At 39.6% G+C, this 19,644-nt stretch overlaps 4 protein-coding genes across 4 annotated transcripts; all 4 read left to right on the top strand.

Annotated features, from left to right (window-relative positions):
• The first annotated feature begins 1,641 nt into the window (after nt 1-1,641).
• LOC131978971 (olfactory receptor 6N2-like) lies at nt 1,642-2,562 on the top strand. Its single transcript, XM_059342822.1, has one exon. It carries the CDS (start codon nt 1,642-1,644, stop codon nt 2,560-2,562), a length of 921 nt encoding a protein of 306 aa, XP_059198805.1.
• Nucleotides 2,563-7,506: 4,944 nt separating this feature from the next.
• LOC131979327 (olfactory receptor 6N2-like) lies at nt 7,507-8,427 on the top strand. The gene has a single exon (XM_059343274.1). The coding sequence runs from the start codon at nt 7,507-7,509 to the stop codon at nt 8,425-8,427; it is 921 nt and encodes a 306-aa protein (XP_059199257.1).
• Nucleotides 8,428-11,825: 3,398 nt separating this feature from the next.
• LOC131979264 (olfactory receptor 6N2-like) lies at nt 11,826-12,737 on the top strand. The gene has a single exon (XM_059343210.1). It carries the CDS (start codon nt 11,826-11,828, stop codon nt 12,735-12,737), a length of 912 nt encoding a protein of 303 aa, XP_059199193.1.
• A 4,923-nt stretch (nt 12,738-17,660) lies between these two features.
• LOC131978670 (olfactory receptor 6N2-like) lies at nt 17,661-18,807 on the top strand. The gene has a single exon (XM_059342381.1). The coding sequence runs from the start codon at nt 17,887-17,889 to the stop codon at nt 18,805-18,807; it is 921 nt and encodes a 306-aa protein (XP_059198364.1). The 5' UTR covers nt 17,661-17,886.
• Nucleotides 18,808-19,644: the final 837 nt, after the last annotated feature.

Below are 19,644 nucleotides of genomic sequence, written 5' to 3' on the forward strand. Positions count from 1 at the left end.
GAACAGCGGACCAGCTCTTCACCCTTATGACACTTCTGGAGAGGTCATGGGAGTCTGTTCATCCACTCAACATGTGTTTTGCAGACTTGGAGAAGGCTTACGACCGTGTCCCTCAGGGGGTCTTGTGGGGGTTACTGCGGGAATATGGAGTACCGGGCTCGTTGCTACGAGCTATCCAGTCCCTATATAACCAAAGTGGGAGCTGTGTCCACATAACCGCCACAATGTCAAACATGTTCCCAGTGGGTGTTGGCCTCAGTGCTGTCCCTTGTCTCTGATTCTGTTTGTGGGCTTCACGGACAGGATCTCAAGGCGCAGCCAGGGGGAGGAAGGGATCCGGTTTGGTGACGTTAGAGTTGCATCTCTGATTTTTGCAGATGATGTGGTTCTTTTGGCTTCATCAGACCAGGACCTCCAGCACTCATTGGGGCGGTTTACAGCTGAGTGCAAAGCAGTTGGGATGAGAGTCAGCACCTCCAAGTCTGAGGCCATGGTTCTCTTCCGGAAAACAGTGAATTGCCCCCTTGAGGTGGGGAGAGAGATACTTCCTCAAGAGTTCAAGTATCTCGGGGGTCTTGTTCACGAGTGAGGGTAGAACGGAGCGTGAGATGGACTGTGGTCTCGTGCAGCGTCAGCAGTGATGCGGGCCATGTACCCGACCGTCGTGGTGAAGAAGGACCTGACACTGAAGGCAAAGCTCTTCATTTACTGGTGCACTTATGTTCCAGCCCGCACCAATGGTCATGAGCTTTGGGTAGTGACCGACAGAACGAGATCACGGATACAATCGGCTGAAATTAGTTTCCTCCGTAGTATGGTTGGGCTCAGCCTTAGAGATAGGGTGAGGAGCTCAGACATCTGGAGGGAGCTCGGAGTAGAGCCGCTGCTCCTTCACTTTGAAAGGAGCCAACTGAAGTGGTTTGGGTGTCTGGTAAGGATCCTAAAACATGCTGGAGGGATTATATCTCTCGCCTGGCCTGGGAACGCCTCAGGGTCCCCTAGGAGGACCTGGACATTGTTGAACAACATAGTAGTGTGTCAGTCTGTTTATCATCGCTTGTAAGACTCTGGAGGCCTGAGGCCTGAACCCAAAATACAGTTTGAACTTAAGAATTCAAACTGTATTTTTATGAAGTTGTGCACTGTATGCCTAATTGGAATTAACCAAGAATATGTAAGTGTGTTGTACTGTTGTTAAAGCAGGCCAATGATCGGGGGCCTCCCACCAACCCTGAAAAAGCTCTAAATGCACTGTGATGAAAACTGTTGTTTAAGAGAGCACAAAAAAGTTAAGAGGACAAACTCCCTGCAAACAAAGTTTAAGACCTCTGGGTTCAGGCCTCCAGAGTTTGATTAAGTTGTTTACATGATAACTCTTAGTGAAAGAGTTAATGAGATGCATGGAGGGTGAACAAATGTTATTAAATATTTCTTCTGTCTCAAATAGTTCATTTTCTGATATCTGACGATGAACACGTGAGGTGCAGGTGAAGGTCCGGTATATGTTCGTGAATGAGAAAATCATGTTCATGGTCCATGTAAATGCAATGTTCATAGTAAGACTTCTGTTCTCTATTGAAGCATGTATGCTTGTTATACCAACTGTCTTATTAATCAATAGTTTAATTTGTAACATTTATCATGGATCATGAATTTAATGTAACATATATAACTCTTTATGGATATGCAGAAATGGGCATATACAGGTATTTAATCTTTTTAGATTTGTTTGCAGTATATATTTTAGCTATCAGCTTTAATGCTATCATTGTGTACCTTATCTGGATACACAGGAACCTCCATGAGCCAATGTTCATTTTTATTGCAGCTTTGCTCCTGAACTCTGCTATTACCAGCACTACTGTCTACCCAAAGTTGCTTATTGACATTCTATCTGAAAAACAGATCATATCATATTCAGCCTGTCTCCTTCAATGCTTTCTTTATTACTCTGTTAGTGCTTCAGATTTCTTGCTGTTGGCAGCCATGGCCTATGACAGGTATGTTTCTATATGCAAACCTCTGCAATATACCACAATCATGACTAAAAACACTGTGAGTATTATCTTGGCTATAGCTTGGCTTCTGCCTGCTTGTGAAATTGCAGTCTCAACAATTATGAGTTCAAATATGAAACTCTGTAATTTGAATTTAAAAGCAATTTTTTGTAATAATACATATTACGCTCTTTTCTGTGTGACTTCAAGTGCTAGGTCCTTTGTTGACATGTTTACTCTGTTTAATGTGGCAGTTTTACCTATACTCTTCATACTTTTTACGTATACCAGAATACTTATAATATCCTATCGAAGTAACAGAAATGTCAGGAAAAAAGCTGCACAGACCTGTACACCCCATCTGATCATTTTAATCAGTTTTTCCTCTTTGTGTCTATATGATGTTCTTATAGTTCAATTGGATATGGGATCTGATTTACACTTCATAATGACATTGCAAGCGTTTTTGTATTATCCTCTCTTTAATCCAGTTGTATATGGACTAAAGGTGAAAGAAATCTTCAAACACCTCAAGAAGTTGCTGTCTCCATCCAAAATGATTTGATGTATTAACACTGATTTTTTTCGACTATGTCAACTCACAACTTGCATTGAGACTTTTCCCTCTATTTTACCTTACTGTCATGAATCTAATTCCCAAACCTTAACCCCGTTTACAAGTAATGACATTTTTATTTGTATTGTTGAATATATATTGATCAACTTACATAATGTTATTCACTGGTTTAAATTTTATTAATGCAGATGGCTAATGTGTTAAGACTGAAGTGTCTGTATGCCTGTATTCCAAAATGTATTTAATTTGTTGTGCTTTACATTTTGACAACATGTTAACTTCAAGCTTAATTCTTTTGAGTAACCTGGGCGCCTGCACTTTACCAATATATCCCTCATATGGACCAGCTGTATGACACTTCATGCTCTTTTCTATTATTTCTACCAGAATCACTGTTACACATCCTGGTCATTATTCAAATTGTACCGTCTCTGTTTCTAATCTAACTCCAATTTCTCTTCAGCCCTCTGTAACAACTCTGTTACCACACAAAGGTCGTTTTGAGCCTCTTGCTTTGAAGGCCCAGTTAAGGCTTCCCTTTTCCTGCATTGATACAATTGATTATCCTTTGATTTTACAAAAAAAATGTGTTTTTTTTTTGCAGATAATAAAGAGTATGCGCGGCAAGGTTCAATTTTGGGTCTGGTCTCTTTTTTTTACTTATACACAACACAGTTAGGCTACTGATTTATCAGAGCTTCAGACTTCTGATCAGGCAAATTCGTATAACATATTAAACTAAACAACCCCTCTGCCCTGCACTGGAAGGAAGCAGGAAGTTGCCAAGTTAACAAGACACATGCATTTTGGTCATTTTGCTAACAAGAGGGGTGGAAACCCCACTAATACTGCCTACTGTCTATATAATTCTAACCCCTCCAAGAATTGCCATTGTGTCATCATCATCATCTTATCATCATCAGGGTGACCCAAGGCAAATTGATCCCAGGGGAGGGGCCTGACTAAGAGACATTCACAGATGTAATAAAAAGACAAACAGCACCACACCCGGCAACTGAGCCACCCCTGAGCTTGATTGGGCACAGCCCGAATGACCTACAGAGTTACTTAGACCACTGGCATTTCAGGCTGGTTCCAGGGATGTGGAACATTACCTCTATAGTGGTTAGGTAAACCAGAGCTAGTGCAGGAGGTGCACCACCAGGATATAGTTGGACTTACCTCAATGCATGGTACTGAAGCCAGTCTGCTGAAAAAGGGCGGGACTCTCTCCTCTCCATAAGTCGTTCACAGTGAGAGGTGCCAGGCAAGTGTGGGTACATCCAACCAGCAGAGAAGGATTGAACAACATTGGACAGTGTTACCTAAAAGTTTTCATGATGTTAACATACTTTAACAAAATGTTACCACAAAACACTTGTCATACCAATGATTTTAAGGCATGTCATCCTACTCAAAAATAACATTCTAGGAACATTGAAAAAACTTGAAACTGAAAAAGTATGTTGGGGAACAATGTTACATTAAAAAAAACATTTTGAGAAGGTTATCACCAAACATTTGAAAAATGTTTATAATGACCATTATCCTACCTCTGAGAAGAATATTCTGAGAAACAGAAATGAAAGATAATATCCTCAAAATGGTGGTGTAGTGGTTAGCACTTGCACCTCACAGCAAGAGGTTCACTGGTTTGAATCAACAAGAAGATGAAGGGTCTATACTCTGACTCCCTTCCCCAGTATATCCTAAGTGCATCAAAAAATATTAAAGAAATAGATGTTAGCCAAAGAGAGCATAAATAAAAATGTTTTATGTCCATTGCTAATTGTAACTTTCCAAGTCAGACGAAGGGAAACAAATAATAGCAGGTCGACATGTTGCTGCTTTACAAACAGAAATGCATCAATGACCTGCCCTAGCCGATGCATTCAGTTCAACAGGTTCTTAGGCCGCGTTCAGACTGCAGGCGAATCTGATTCAAATCAGATTCCTACTCAAATCAGATTTTTAGGGCTGACTGTCCACACTGTTTTTAGCAAGTGTCCAAATCGGATATGGCTCTGTTCAGACTGGGCCACATTATCGACTGATCTGACAGGTTGCTGTAGTAACGCCGTCAGAGCGTCTGACGTCATATAATTGCGACGGCGTCAAGAACAAGAACAACAAACATGATGGAGGCAGGTCACCTCAGTATATTGGCCTTATCACTGTCCAGTAGAGGTGCAGAACATCTCAGACGCACCAGGGGAGAAACCGGGCGGATGGACGCCCCCGTCGGGCCCGTATGAGTCGGGCACGGCTGCGGACACCTCGTCTCCAGAGTCTCGTCTAGAGTGACGTCCAGTTCCAATCTGGATGGGCTAAAAATCGGATTTTGGCTGGCAGTCTGAACGAGGCCTTAGGGGGTTGCTATTCAGTTTTTCAACTTGTTACATCGTCTGACTCACCGGATGTAGACTGTGTGTATAAGCCTGCCATTGTTCACATCCCTCATATAGCACTCTCCCTCCCCTATCTACTTTGGATGCGCAGGATACAGTGATGGTGACCTTGCAAACACCCAACATGATTGTGATTGGTTTCAAGAAATACAAGCTGGATTATTTTTACCCTCTCTAGCAGAAAAACATAGTGCTGTGGAGATATGCAAGACTACTTGTTCCATAATAATCATGTTTGTGACTTGAGCAGAGGCAGATATCGTCTCAGCTCCTGTGGGGTAACAAGGTCACACTGCAGCAGAAATTACAGGGACAGGGATTACCTTGCTAGTTAAGTTTTAACAGTTAACGTTAGCTTTACTTATTAATAATGGCTTCAATGTACATACCTTTGTATTTTGCTTCCTTTTCATCATCTCCCTTCTTTCTCTCATGTGCATCAGATGGCTTGGGCCTCATCATAAATGAATGATTTCAAAAACTCTGTCCAACTGTTGGTCTATTTGTCTTTGTTGGGTGCTGCTGATGGTTTGAAGTTCTGTGCCTTCACTTGCTGGCATGGTGACGCCATGAGCCCCCAACAACAAAACAATTCAGCAAAACAAAGACAAAAAAACATTTTTCTAAATTGTCGGTCAAAGCTCTAATATAAATAAAACAGGCATGTTTTTTTCCGCCTCCTCTCAGTTGTTACTAACGGGGAAATTCAGAGACCACATCTGTTTTTGTACAGATCGTCATAGGCTCAATTTTTTCTGCACATAGGCAGGCACATTCAACAACATCCAACCCTCAGAACATAGGACTTCCCCAGAAGACCATGGAGTGATTATAAATATGGTACTCACCATGTAAAAGTGTGTTGCAGGTGTTGTTGAAGTCGAGGGTCCAGCAATGAGAGATGCACTGAATGTTAAGGCTAGAGCATGAAGCTGGACCCACAATGCAGACACGAGAGGCAGATAGCAGTTTAAGTTCTTTAATGAAAGAGGTTGAGAAGCTGGGGTGCAAGGTTGGTAGGCTGGGCGAGGCTGGGCGAAGCAGGAGGCAACAGCAAACTGGAAACAAAAGGAGCAAAAATGAGGCAGGCAAAAAATCAAGAGTGGACAAAAATCTAACTAGTTTTCAGAAGCCAAGGTGTTACTGTAGCAGGCTGCTTTCTGTTCTCACACTGCGTTGTGTTGTGTTGAAATAATTGAGACGTGGTTGAGTATCTGTGGGATTTATTCTTCACAGGAAAAATGGAAAAAAAACACAGGCGTTACACAGGAGCCACACAGTTAGCCACGTTAGCTTTGCTTATTAATAATGGCTTCAATGTACATACCTTTGTATTTTGCTTCCTTTTCATCATCTCCCTTCTTTCTCTCATGTGCATCAGAAGGCTTGGGCCTCATCATAACCCTCCACTTTGAGCACACACAGCTCTTTCACTATATCACACAATAAATGATATAGCCTATACTACATTATAAATAACATGAAAATACATAAACTCTCTTACACACCTCCCACAGTCTAAAAAAAATAATTTTACCCACATATCTCATTTTTTATAGTGCAAAAAATATTAAGAACATGAACTAAATTAAACAACTGGCATACCTTCACAGGAAAAATGAAAAAAAAACAGGCGTTACACAGGAGCCACACAGCCACTCTCCACCCTCTACAAGAAAAATAAAATTAAAATTCACATAAACCACAATAAAACTATACATGAAACATGAAATAACACAATTTCAAATCAGCATAAAAGAGAGAGAAATAAAATAAAAAACGTTTCAACTAGCATAAGGCTTAGTTAGCTAACTCTGAATGCATAACTAGATTTAAAGTTAAATTTATACATTTTAAGTCATTGTAAACTTGACCAACAGATTCATAAGCTTCTTACATAACATTATATATGAACATATTGTGGTTTTTAATGGAAAAAATAGTGAAAATAAATAGAGAGAAAGCGAGAGCGCTTTATCTTATGACTCACCCACTTTGAGCACACGCAGCTCTTTGGCGCTAGGTGGTGTAACGCCAAAACCACTCCCCAGAGGAACAAAAGGCATGAATTGATAACACCCATGGGAACTTTTTTACAGGCAGAAAATAATTATATATTTGGGGAAGTTCACAACACACACAAAAATATTTTGTTTAGGGAGACAAATAAACAAAATTAAATTAAAAAATTAAAGAGAGCAGCAGACAAACACACTTTTGTTTCTGTCAAAGTTCTTTTATAATTATGAATCCATATCATCTCAGAGCAGTGTGATGTCATGAAAATGCAACTGTACGTTTTGTAGTTTTTTTTTGTAATCTGTTTAATGAGATCCTGGGAGGTGGAAGCAGTCTAATAAAAACCTCCAACTGATTTAAACAGATCCAGCTTGTGTGTTTCTGTCTGACTGCAGCATTGCCCAGCAGGTAGCGATGACTGATGAGACAATCTGATGAAAGTTATGTGAGACTTCTAGAAAAGTACCTTTTCATTCATTTAAATGTTTAGTTTTAAACAACCTCAATGGCTAAAGAATCAAATCTAACATATATTACTTTTGATGGACATGTGGAAGTGCACAAATATAGATATCTTTATTTTGTGATCATGTTTACAGCATATATTCTAATCATTTGCAGTAATTCTACTATTGTGTGCATCATCGTGATTCACAAATCCCTCCATGAACCTATGTACATTTTTATTGCAGCTTTGTTACTGAACTCTGTTCTTTACAGCTCGGCTGTGTACCCAAAGATTCTGATTGACTTTTTATCAAAGAAACAGATCATTTCTTACCCAGCTTGTCTCTTCCAGTGGTTAATATATTACTGTCTTGGTTGTTCAGAGTTTTTTCTGTTGGCAGCCATGTCTTATGACAGATTTGTGTCTATATGTAAACCTCTACAATATCCAACCATCATGACAAAAACAACTGTTAATATGTTCATGATTTTAGCTTGGATTCTGCCTGCGTGTCAGTTGTCACTGACAACGTTGCTGAGTGCAAATAAAAAACTCTGCAGCTTTCATTTGAATGGAATAATTTGCAACAGCACAGTTCAAAAACTTCACTGTGTGCCTTCAAGACTGCTGAATATTATTGGCTTGATCGTTTTTGGAAGTGATATTCTTCTCCCCATCCTCTTCATACTTTTCACATACACCAGGATACTGTTAATAACCCATCGAAGTGGCAGAGAAGTCAGAAAAAAAGCTGCACAGACGTGTTTACCTCACCTGCTGGTTTTAATCAACTTCTCCTGTTTGAGTGCATTTGATGTTCTTCTATCTCGACTGGAAACTGATATTTCCAAAACTGTACGTTTAGTAATGTTTCTGCAAGTAGTAACGTATCATCCTCTCTTTAATCCGATCATATACGGACTACAAATGAAAGACATTTATAAACACCTCAAGAGGCTGTTTGGAAAATCGCAGTAATGTATTGTTCTAACTGTTGTGCTGTCTTTGTTTAGATAGATAGATCATAGAAACCTGTGGCCAGTAATGTCCCTGAGTGATCTGCTAAAGTTTATAATGTCCTGAAAACATGAAAAGATAAAAGACAAGACATTATCTTTATCTTTATTGATCCAGATAAAAAGAGAAATAAAGGAAGAGGTGGGTTGCAATCTGTAAGCAACAAATACACTAATATCAATGTCAATATTTTAATGAACAGCCTTGAAAGCATCAGCATGTGGATGATTTGTTTTGGCAGTCAATGTATGTGATTTATTATAACAAAAAACGACAAAACACACTTTTGTTTCTGTCAAAGTTCTTTTATAATTATGAATCCATATCATCTCAGAGCAGTGTGATGTCGTGAAAATGCAATCTGTAGGCACACAGGACCCAAGAAATTAACATAAAGTACCAATGGGTTTAATTTTGGAAAGAGAGTGTTCTCTGTAAGAGAAAGGAGAGGCTTATAATTCTTTCCAGCAGTAAAAAATAGAACCACACCACACTGGTTTGGTCTTAAAACTGCATCAACAAATAATTTAGTAAATAAAACACACGTATTATACAGTAATATTGGAATTATACTGCCTAAACCTGATGATCAACTATGTTAGTTATCTCAAACCATTTCATTACAGTTGTGTTTATCTGGATTTTATTTATAAGTAATGTTCGTTCGTTTGATGTGTGTTTGTTCAGTACTACTGTTGTGATGTTTATTTAGCCATGTCATTTGAAATGTATTGTTAGTCAGAAACCAGGCCTTTACCAACTAACAAATTCAGTTTGGTTTCAAGGGGAGAAAGGGTGGCAAAACAGGGAGCCCATTTTGCCACATGCTCTGGCTCAGGCTATTTCTTAAAATCTTGTAAAACTTCCTCATATGATAAAAGCACTCCTTTTATAATTAAAAATATGTTTAAAATAAACCAATAAAATAGCAATAAAAAAACAATAAAAAGATGATATAGAAAAGAAATAAAATGAGCCACCATGCATTGGTTTTTTTTGGTGTGAAAAGTGGATAAGCTTCACCAGTTTGCAATCAGGTCATTGTAATACCCAGGATATTATTTTATTGTTGCTTTCCATTATTTTTATGATTCTTAATTTATAATTTTCCGCCTGATGAATGTAAAATTTCTATGGTGTTTTTTACTTCACCAGAGGGAGCGTTGGATGCCACCGACAATCAGACTGCAGAAACTCTAAAAAAACACAATAAAAAAATAAATATGTGTAATCATGCAAAAATGTGTTTTGTGTCGTGTATGTCTGTGTAAGAAGTCTATATTGTGTTATAAAATTTCAACAAGCTTCTGTATATATATGTATATTTAAAAAAACATATATATAAAAAAACTATTTACACACACTCAAACAGAATTATGCAAGTACATAATTATATGCATATCATGGGATTTAGACAGGTGGAAATGCAGAAATGCGTTTATTTTCAGGGGGGTCTGGGAGTTCTCGAACACTGAACAACATAGTTCGATAAAAAAGCCTGTTCAAGTAAAAACACACGAAATGAAAAGGTTAAAACAAGTGGAAAAAATAGAAAATAAAACCTAGAAATAAATAAATTTTAAAAAATTAAATGGAACGGATATTAAAATGGTATTCACAGAGAATAATGTTTTTTCTAAAAGGGGAAGGGGGAGGGGGAATCATAAGAACAGTATTTTAAATTAATAGTTCCACAGGAACTATTAACTACACAGGAAGGAGGTCTGTTGGTCTAGCCCATAGTTGGAGTTAAGAGCTTTAGCAAGGAAACAAACATTTCTAATCCATAAAAACACTGGGCTGATAAAATCGTTAAATAACCATAGAGGTAGAAGCCAAAAAGTAGCTGTCTGGTGACTCGATGTTTCGCTCTGTTGAGCTTCCTCAGGAGTCAAGCTACTTGGGTCTGCTACAATAACTCACATTCAGTACACTTGAAATTGACCTTTTTAACAGACACAGATTCAAAGTTAGCATGGTCATTTTGTTCTACCAAGACAAAAGACTGCACGCCATTTTGATTTTACCTGCTCCTTTATCTGTCCTAACCAAACCCTGGACAGCCACACAAGCATTCACATCACTATCTGTCTCCCACATTGTTACACTGTAAATAGGCTTTCGATTAGATGTTGTGTATTTTGTTTGCTTTACGAATATCTTTTTGGAATATACTCGCTGTCCATTTAATGTTGCACATGAATGAGTGAGATGCCAACATCTTCTTTGAAACAAATTCCAAATTGCTTCAACCTTTGTTAAAATGTTAATATGGAGATTTAATTATTATTATTATTATTATTATTATTATTAAGTTAATTATTAGTCAGAGTTCCAAATTGGAAATAAAATTAGACTGATTTGGGTCCCATTTTGAGTTGACTTGAGTAAATCAAGACATATCATATTTCATTAAAATTAATAATTATTTACAGTCATTTTGAATAATTCTGATAGCCATCTAATCCCACTTTTCAACCCTTTGAACATTATTTTCGTACCTCCATATGAGGGATAGCAATATAAGATATTGTGCATCCTGTTTACTCTTGTGTTCCTGACATTTTTCACGAATTTGACAAATTCACAGATGGTAAAGTTCACGTCCCATCTGTCCCACAGTATATGTGAAATATTACTTCTTCTATGTAAATTGTCTGAGAAGTTAAACATACTGTGCCTTGCCTCTCTGTCTCATTTAAGATCGGTATGATTTAATAATTAACAACTGCCAGTAGAGCGGATACTGAGCTGCCTAACTACAGACATGGCCGTGGAAAAAAGAACTTACATTTTAGAGTCTATTCTACTCATTGACGTAACAGGACAGATCTATGTCACTCTGTAGAGGCCTGGCCAGAGACACGGGGCTGACATTAGCTGAATTTACAACAAGTTACAAAAAATAATGACTTTGCCCTTGACTGTATTACACAAAATCTCTAGGTCTCCATTTACAAAACGGCTGCTTTTCTGTCTTCTAGTTTGAGAGGAGGAACTCCAAGTGGCTGCATTTGAATACTCAGGCAAGAGGATAGATTAAGGCACAAAAAAATAAATCCATACCAGTAACAAGTGGCCAAATATGTAATTTAGAATAAGTTTGTTTTGATCTAGTGCGGTGTGTAAAAAGAAAAGTTTGAAAAAAACAACTGGCCTTTAGGTATCCACACTTTCATTAAGTTGTTTACATGATAGTTGTTATTGCTGAGCGGTTTTAATGAGATCCATAGAGGAAAAAAGCAATCTGATAAAAAAGAATTTTGCACAGACTCCAACAGCAGAGATGAACACTCTCAGGTGACATGTTTACCTCTGTTCTTTCTTCATGATGTGCCTCATTTTTTTTAACAACATCAATGGAAAATAAATCAAATGTAACATTCATAACTCTTGGTGGATATGTGGAAATGGAGAAATACAGATACGTTTATTTTGTGATTTTATTCATAGTATATATTCTCATAATATGCAGTAATTATGTTATTGTGTATCTTATCTGGATTCACCAAAACCTCCATGAACCCATGTACATTTTCATTGCAGCTTTGCTACTGAACTCTGTTCTTTTCAGCTCTACTGTGTACCCAAAGCTTCTGACTGATATTTTATCTGATAAACTGAGGATTTCATATTCTGCCTGTCTGTTTCAGTTTCAAATATTTTACTCTTTAGGAGGTTCAGAGTTTTTACTGTTGGCAGCCATGTCTTATGACAGATATGTGTCTATCTGTAAACCCCTGCAATATCCAACCATCATGACAAAAACAACTGTAAATATGTTCTTAGTTTCAGCTTGGATTCTGCCAGCCCCTCAGGTCGCTGTTGTAGCTGGTTTGAGTGCAAATAAAAAACTCTGCAGCTTAACTTTAGAAGGAGTTTTTTGTAAAAATACAATTTATAAACTTCATTGTGTGGAAAGAAAAGCAGACATTATAGTTGATATGTTAATTTTGCTGAATGTTGCAGTTGTCCCTGTGCTTTTCATACTTTTCACATACACCAGGATATTTTTAATAACCTATCGAAGTGGCAGAGAAGTCAGAAAAAAAGCTGCACAGACATGTTTACCTCACCTCATAGTTTTAATCAATTTCTCCTGTTTGTGCTTGTATGATGTTATTACGGCTCAAGTGAGTTTGGACTTTCCAAAAACTGTAAGTTTATTAATGTCGTTGCAAATGGTAATGTATCACCCTCTCTTTAATCCGATCATGTACGGACTACAAATGAAAGAAATTTATAAACACCTCAAGAGGTTGTTCTGTTAAGGCAACAATTTCCAATGTATTTACACTTAAACCAACCTTCTCTTTTGTAATATAATAATAGAGCATATTTTAAATGCATTGTTAATTTCTTTGATAAATGCACTGAAAGTACCCACGCAACTTAAATTACAATGTTGTCTGACACTGTTTGAAAACACAAAATGTTTTTATATCAATGTTAAAATAGTTAAAATGATACAATCCAAAAACAGTCCAGCTTTTTATTTACAGCACAACAGAACTGTATCATGAAAGCCATTCATGTGATTATATACCATGTCCCAGAGATGTTTACCTGCAGCATGCAACTGCAGCACACAGAGAGGGAAACACAGACAACTAGTCATGCAAACAACCTGTCGCTGGTTCCTGTTCATTATTATTGTTTATTATCAGGTTTGTTCAGTGTTTGATTGAGTGGTTAGTTAAGACAGACCCTGCTAATGTGAGTCTCTAGCTTGCTGTGGGACAGGTCACTGCTGCCATGCTCAGCCAATAAAAGGCTATATGGGGTGATTCATGCTTTAGCTGTATTACAGATAAATATGCATGTATATATATTTCTATTAATTGTATTCGATTTTTGATGAATTTTAAAAAATATTCCTACTGCAAAACACAAGGCCCATCATGCACAAAAAGCATCTAATGGCGCACTCCCAAAACACATGCATAATTGACCCTTTACCTGTTTTACAACGATGACATCCGGGGGATGAGTTAGGAAACATTTTGCTTAAGGGGTAAGGTACATCCTATGCATGAATTTATAATTTTGTTCGGTCATTTTATTACAGGACAGTGAGGAAAAACATTCTGACATATAGTATCCCACTGATCTTCATCAAAAGCACATCCCATATCCCTCTGCCATATGTTCCTTAGTGGGGTCAGGGAAGAGTTATGATGGTCCAACAAAGTCCTATAAATTACAGAAATTTTTCCTTTTAATGATGTGGATTTCACCTAAATCTCCTGGAGATTTGTCAGCCCCAAAGACAGGCATTTTTCCCACCTTCAGGGTGTTTATTAGATGTCGAATTTTTAAGTATTTATAAAAATCCTGTCTCGGACTTGAGTGTACCCTTGGCAAACAGATGTTGGAACTGATGAAGATCATTTATCAGCAGGGTAAGTCCTCAGAAAAGGGCTATGAAACACCTGACTCTGAGTAAAAACTAAACAAAGAAAAGTCGCTCCAAAAGGAGGAAAAACACAGAACCTATCTACACTGAAAACTAAATGTATAAATCCTAATCTGAGATAAGGCGGAAAAACTAAACTCTTGAGGAGAAAACTATTAAATACTAACACCTACAAACAAAAGGCGCTCCAAAAGGGAGGAACAAAGCCTCATAGGAAAAATAAAAGATTCTACTTAAACACTGAAAAACTGGATCAGGACTAAAGGCGACGAATAGTAAAGAACACAAAATCACTCCAAAAAGTAGACAAAACAAAACTGTTGACTCAAAAGGCTATGAAACTAAGAACTGCGCTTAACTAATAAATTACAAAGAAAAATCAATCTTGCGAGGAATCCAAAAGGCGAAAACAAGACAAGCTGTGGCAAAAATGACATAACTGGCTGGTATGGTGACGGGGTCAGGGGTCGGGGGAAGGGAGCACCAGGTGAACACAATCGGTAATTAGGGGAGACAATCAGACAGACAACACATGGGGAAGGGCAAGTGACCTGAAACGAGAGGAGAGTTGCAATTTCAAAATAAAACAGGAAATAACAAAATAAAACACCACCTCACTGCAGTGTGACAAGTTGAAGGTAGTTGGATCCAGGATTTGATGTCTGTGAGGCAATTGGCCAGTGTGAAATTACTTTTGGTGGAAATGTAAAGTTGGATGTTGTCGGTGTAGCAGTGAAAACGGTAGCCATGGCAGATTTGTTAGGGCTTGCGGGGAGAGGCTCAAGCGCACAACACAGGAGGCAGGGTTTAGTGGAGTTCAGGGTTTTATTTGCAGGGTGATGTGAAGGGGAAAGGCTGGGTGAGCTGGAGGGGAGCCGGAGGGGAGCTGGAGGTGAAAAGCAGGTGAGGTGACTGGGCTGGTTGACGGGCAGGCAAGCCAGATCACTGCTGGAGAGGGGAGATCTGTGGGAAGAGAGGTTGAACATGAGAGAGGAGCAAGGCAAGGAGGCAAAAAAGGTCAAAAGGCAAAAAGGCAACAGCAAAAAACACTTCGCAGGGAGCTTGCGTCTCTACTAGGTACTTGCCAGGTAACCATCAGGGAAGATCTGGCAATGACTGGCAGGAGAGCTGGAGTTTTGTAGGCAGAGGGGTTGATTGGAGAGTGGCTGCAGGTGTGCAGTGATCCGGCTGTAAGCTCATTCACCTCGTCAACTCAACCTGTTGCAGCTGTGTCTGTGGAGTGCACGCTGGGAGCGAGCTGAGGTGCTGGGAGTGGATGAGGCCGGAACAGAGGGGTGTGAAGGGGCAGAGAAGGAGGGTGCGGGTGGAGCCGTAACAAGATTATGATGTTGCAGAGTGAGAGTATATAGAGAATGAACAGGAAGGAACCAAGCACTGAACCCTGGGGGACGCCTTGGGAGGTAGGAGCAGTGGAGGAGGTGTAGTTGTTGATGCATTGCTGTCTGTTTCAGAGGTATGATTTTATTGAGTAGAGGGTGGCAATCCCAGGCCAGGAGAGAGATATAATCCCTAATCCGTGTTCTAGGTCTTCCCAAGGGCCTCCTACCAGCTAGACGTGCCCAGAACACCTCTAACAGGAGGCGCACGGGAGGCCTCCTTACCAGATGCCCAAACAACCTCACCTCACCTTTCGACGTGAAGGAGCAGCAGCTCTACTCCAAGCTCTCTCCGGAAGTCTGAGCTCCTCACCCTATCTCCAATGCCTTGGAGGACAATGGCCATGTGCCATGTCTACAAGGTGTGTGCTCGTTCAAGGCCAATTTAAAGTATATTGTATGTAAATCAGTGTGTGAGCAAATCAAATAAGTTTGTGGAGTTAGTTTGCATGTACGACTGACTGTTTCAAGCAAGATTTACATACAACTTTAGATGATGTAGCTACACGAATATCACAACATTAATACTTAAAAACACACATAAACCACATCATTGATTACAGGTCAATACATTGTACTAAAATCCCTGCTGATTTTCTTATCTAGGCCCAGTTACATTACTCACAGTCCAGTGGAGGAAGGGGAGAAATCCTTTGGAAAAGGCGCCGGAAGAAAGTTAGCTTCAATAATTTGCTGTCGTTCAAATTAAGTTTCTGGCTCCTCCTTGTTGCTGAGGAAGTCTTCTTTGGCAATTGCAATGAACATGTGTTCAATAGTCTAATCTTTAGCGCAGATAAAGACTGGGAGTTTCAGAAGTCCTTGTTGAAAAGGAGATTTTTTGCAGAAGGCCTCACCCTTAGCAGGGCTCTGCAGGAGGCGAGGGAAGAGGTGACTGGTGAATCCAGGCCTCTGGGTCTCCTTCTGAGGGAGATTGAGGTGTTGCTGCTTTGGCAAGCAATTAAGAGAGAGAAGGAAGACAGGGGGTGCTAGGCCTTTTACAGTAGACCGCCTATGGTGTCATTGGTCCCCTGACCAATGAACTCATCTGTGAGCCAGGCAGAATGGGAGAAGAGACATCTGGCTGTCCCTCGTCAGAGAACCAAAATGGGGTGACGAGCCATTTTGGGCGGTGAATGGAAATGCTGCTGTATTTACTACTTACCAGTTTAAAATCACAAATGAACCCAAGATTCACGTGTCAAGATCACAAAAGAGGGACAGGCCTGGCGATGGCCAACACCCACTGGGAATGTGTTTGACGTTGTGCAGAGCATGCAGACACTGCTCTCACTTTGTTTAGATAGGGTCCGGATAGCTCGTAGCAACGACCCCAGTACCCCACATTCCTGCAATACCCCCCACAAGACTCCCCAAGGGACACAGTGGTAATCCTTCTCCAAGTCCACAAAACACATGTAGACTGGATGAGCAAACTCCCAGGACCCCTCCAGAATTCTTGCGATTGCATCTCAGGGCGAATCTTATCCAACCCTGGCACAAGTTTGGGCTCCTCCACGTCAGTAAGGTAACATTTCACGTCACCAGAGCCAGCCGCCTTTGCCTCCCGCCCAGCTCACAATGCAGCTGACGCCAATTTCTATTTTGGGTTGGGAGTGGGGATATTGATGTCCATGATGATAGCCAGGTGATCTGAGATGTGAAGGTTGAGGCTGGATGGGTGGTGGATGGTGAAACCAGTGGAGCAGACCATTTCCAGGATGTGGACACAGCCTGAAGCCGCCTGAAAGCAGAGTTGGGGACCCAGCCTGTCAGCTGCCTCAGTGGGTTGAGCCTGGTGCCGTGGTTGATAGCCGGCGGAGGAAACAAGCAAACCCAACAGGACAGATGACACTAGGACAGGAAGATACAGTGAGATGAGCTGTTGGGTCCTGTCGTCTGGTGTTGTGGAGGAGAGACAAAGCTACACCGGCGTATTGGTGGTGTTAGGAGCTAGCCTCTAGATGGGTAAGTGTTGGTTGGATACGTTAGACGTCTTTAGTTGCCAGGATCAGGCAAAAGATGTTGTTGGTGAACTACAGACAGTAAGGACAAAATTAGCAGACAAGGGGTTGTGGCAGACAGGATGTTAAACCGCATTCCTGGAATTTAACTGGCAACTGACAAAGGCCTTTGTTTGGGAGGAGAAACTCCAGCATTTCTGCATCTGTATGCTCAGGCTAGAGGAGAGATTAGGATAATAGTACTTTTTTAAAAAGTAAATCCATAGCAGAGATAAGTGTACAATTTTCTCATTCAGAGTAAATTTTGTCTGATCTAGTGCCCCATGTGTAAAAAAGACTGATTAAAAAAAAAAAAAAAACTAACTTTAGCGATAACTTTTTCCACCTCTGGCCTTTAGGTATACACAGTTTCATTAAGTTGTTTACATGTTAGTTCTTACTGCTGAGGATCTTTAATGAGATCCATGGAGGAAAAAAGCAATATGATAAAAAAATAACTGGGCACAGACTCTTACAGACAGCTTACTTTGTTCTGGAGATGAACACTCACAAACTGTGTGTTTTAAGGTAAATGAAAAACACTCTCAGGTGACATGTTTACCTCTGTTCTTTCTTTATGATGTGCCTCATTTTTTAAACAACATCAATGGAAAATAAATTAAATGTAACATTCATAACTCTTGGTGGATACGTGGAACTGGAGAAATACAGATATGTTTATTTTGTGTTGTTATTCATAGTATATATTCTCATAATATGCAGTAATTATGTTATTGTGTATCTTATTTGTATTCACCAAAACCTCCATGAACCCATGTACATTTTCATTGCAGCTTTGCTACTGAACTCTGTTCTTTTCAGCTCTACTGTATACCCAAAGCTTCTGACTGATATTTTATCTGATAAACGGAGGATTTCATATTCTGCATGTCTGTTTCAGTTTCATGTATTTTACTCTTTCGGATCTTCAGAGTTTTTACTGTTGGCAGCCATGTCTTATGACAGATATGTGTCTATATGTAAACCTCTACGATATCCAACCATCATGACAAAAACAAATGTTACTTTGTTCTTAGTTTCAGCTTGGATTCTGCCAGCCCCACAAATGGCTGTTACAACAAGTTTGAGTGCTAATCAAAAACTCTGCAGGTTTACTTCAGAAGGAGTTTTTTGTGATAATACAATTTATAAACTTCAATGTGTGGAAAGAAAAGCACACATTATAGTTGATATGTTAATTTTGCTGAATGTTGCAATTATCCCTGTGCTTTTCATACTTTTCACATACACCAGGATATTTTTAATAACCTATCGAAGTGGCAGAGAAGTCAGAAAAAAAGCTGCACAGACATGTTTACCTCACCTCATAGTTTTATTCAACTTCTCCTGTTTGTGTGTGTATGATGTCCTTACAGCTCAGCTGAATTTGGATTTTCCAAAAACTATAAGATTAATAATGTCATTACAAATGGTAATGTATCAACCTCTCTTTAATCCTATCATGTACGGACTACAAATGAAAGAAATTTATAAACACCTGAAGAAGCTGTTTGGAAAAACACAGTAATGTATTGTTCTAACTGTTGTGCTTTCTTCGTTTTGTGTCCTGACTGGATCATCTCTCACTGCAACAATGTGATGATGAATAATGAGCAGTTATCTCTTCTTTAATGTAATAATAGAGCATATTTTAAATGCATTGTTAATTTGTTTGATAAATGCACTGAAATACCCACTTAACTTAAATTATAATGTTGTCTGACACTGTTTGCAAACACAACATGTTTGTATATCAATGCAAACATAGTTAAAAATGATATAATCCAAAAACAGTCAAGCTTTTTATTTACAGCACAACAGAACTGTATCATGAAAGCCATTCATGTACTCATATACTAGCCTGGGTATACCCATACTGCCTTGCGCGCTCAAATTTCATTTCGAACCTCCAGGCAGGCTGGCAACCAGAGAGGTTTCTTTTTTTTTTTTTTTGAAAGATTATTTTTTAGGCATTTTTATGCTTTATTGACAGTGACAGAGTGAAAGGGGGTGACAGAGGGGAAGACATGCGGCAAAGGGAGCTCAGGCCGGATTTGAACCCAGCTCCGCCGCAGCAAGGCCTCAGCCTACATGGCAAGCGCTCTACCAGTGTGAGCCACCGGGACGCCCCCAGAGAGGTTTCTTAGCCCTGTTTTAGGGATCCAATCACAGAACGGGGAGGGACGGCAAGACGATGACGCGTACTACTCGGCAGACGGAAGCTTGTAGTTTTCTTACAGATCCAACATGGCTGCAGCAGACGCGAACCTCTCTTTAGCTGTAGATGGTGTTTTAAATAGTTTAGAGCGAAAGTTGAAAGGCGAAAGGTCTCTCAGCGGCTCCGCTGTCCCCCGGCTCGTAGCGA

This window comes from Centropristis striata, chromosome 10 (genome assembly GCF_030273125.1).
Source record: "Centropristis striata isolate RG_2023a ecotype Rhode Island chromosome 10, C.striata_1.0, whole genome shotgun sequence".
Taxonomy (NCBI): domain Eukaryota; kingdom Metazoa; phylum Chordata; class Actinopteri; order Perciformes; family Serranidae; genus Centropristis; species Centropristis striata.

What these genes read in the sequence shown, in the direction of transcription:
- LOC131978971 (XM_059342822.1), top strand. Translation starts at nt 1,642, where the DNA reads ATGGATCATGAATTTAATGTAACATATATAACTCTTTATGGATATGCA.
- LOC131979327 (XM_059343274.1), top strand. Translation starts at nt 7,507, where the DNA reads ATGGCTAAAGAATCAAATCTAACATATATTACTTTTGATGGACATGTG.
- LOC131979264 (XM_059343210.1), top strand. Translation starts at nt 11,826, where the DNA reads ATGGAAAATAAATCAAATGTAACATTCATAACTCTTGGTGGATATGTG.
- LOC131978670 (XM_059342381.1), top strand. Translation starts at nt 17,887, where the DNA reads ATGGAAAATAAATTAAATGTAACATTCATAACTCTTGGTGGATACGTG.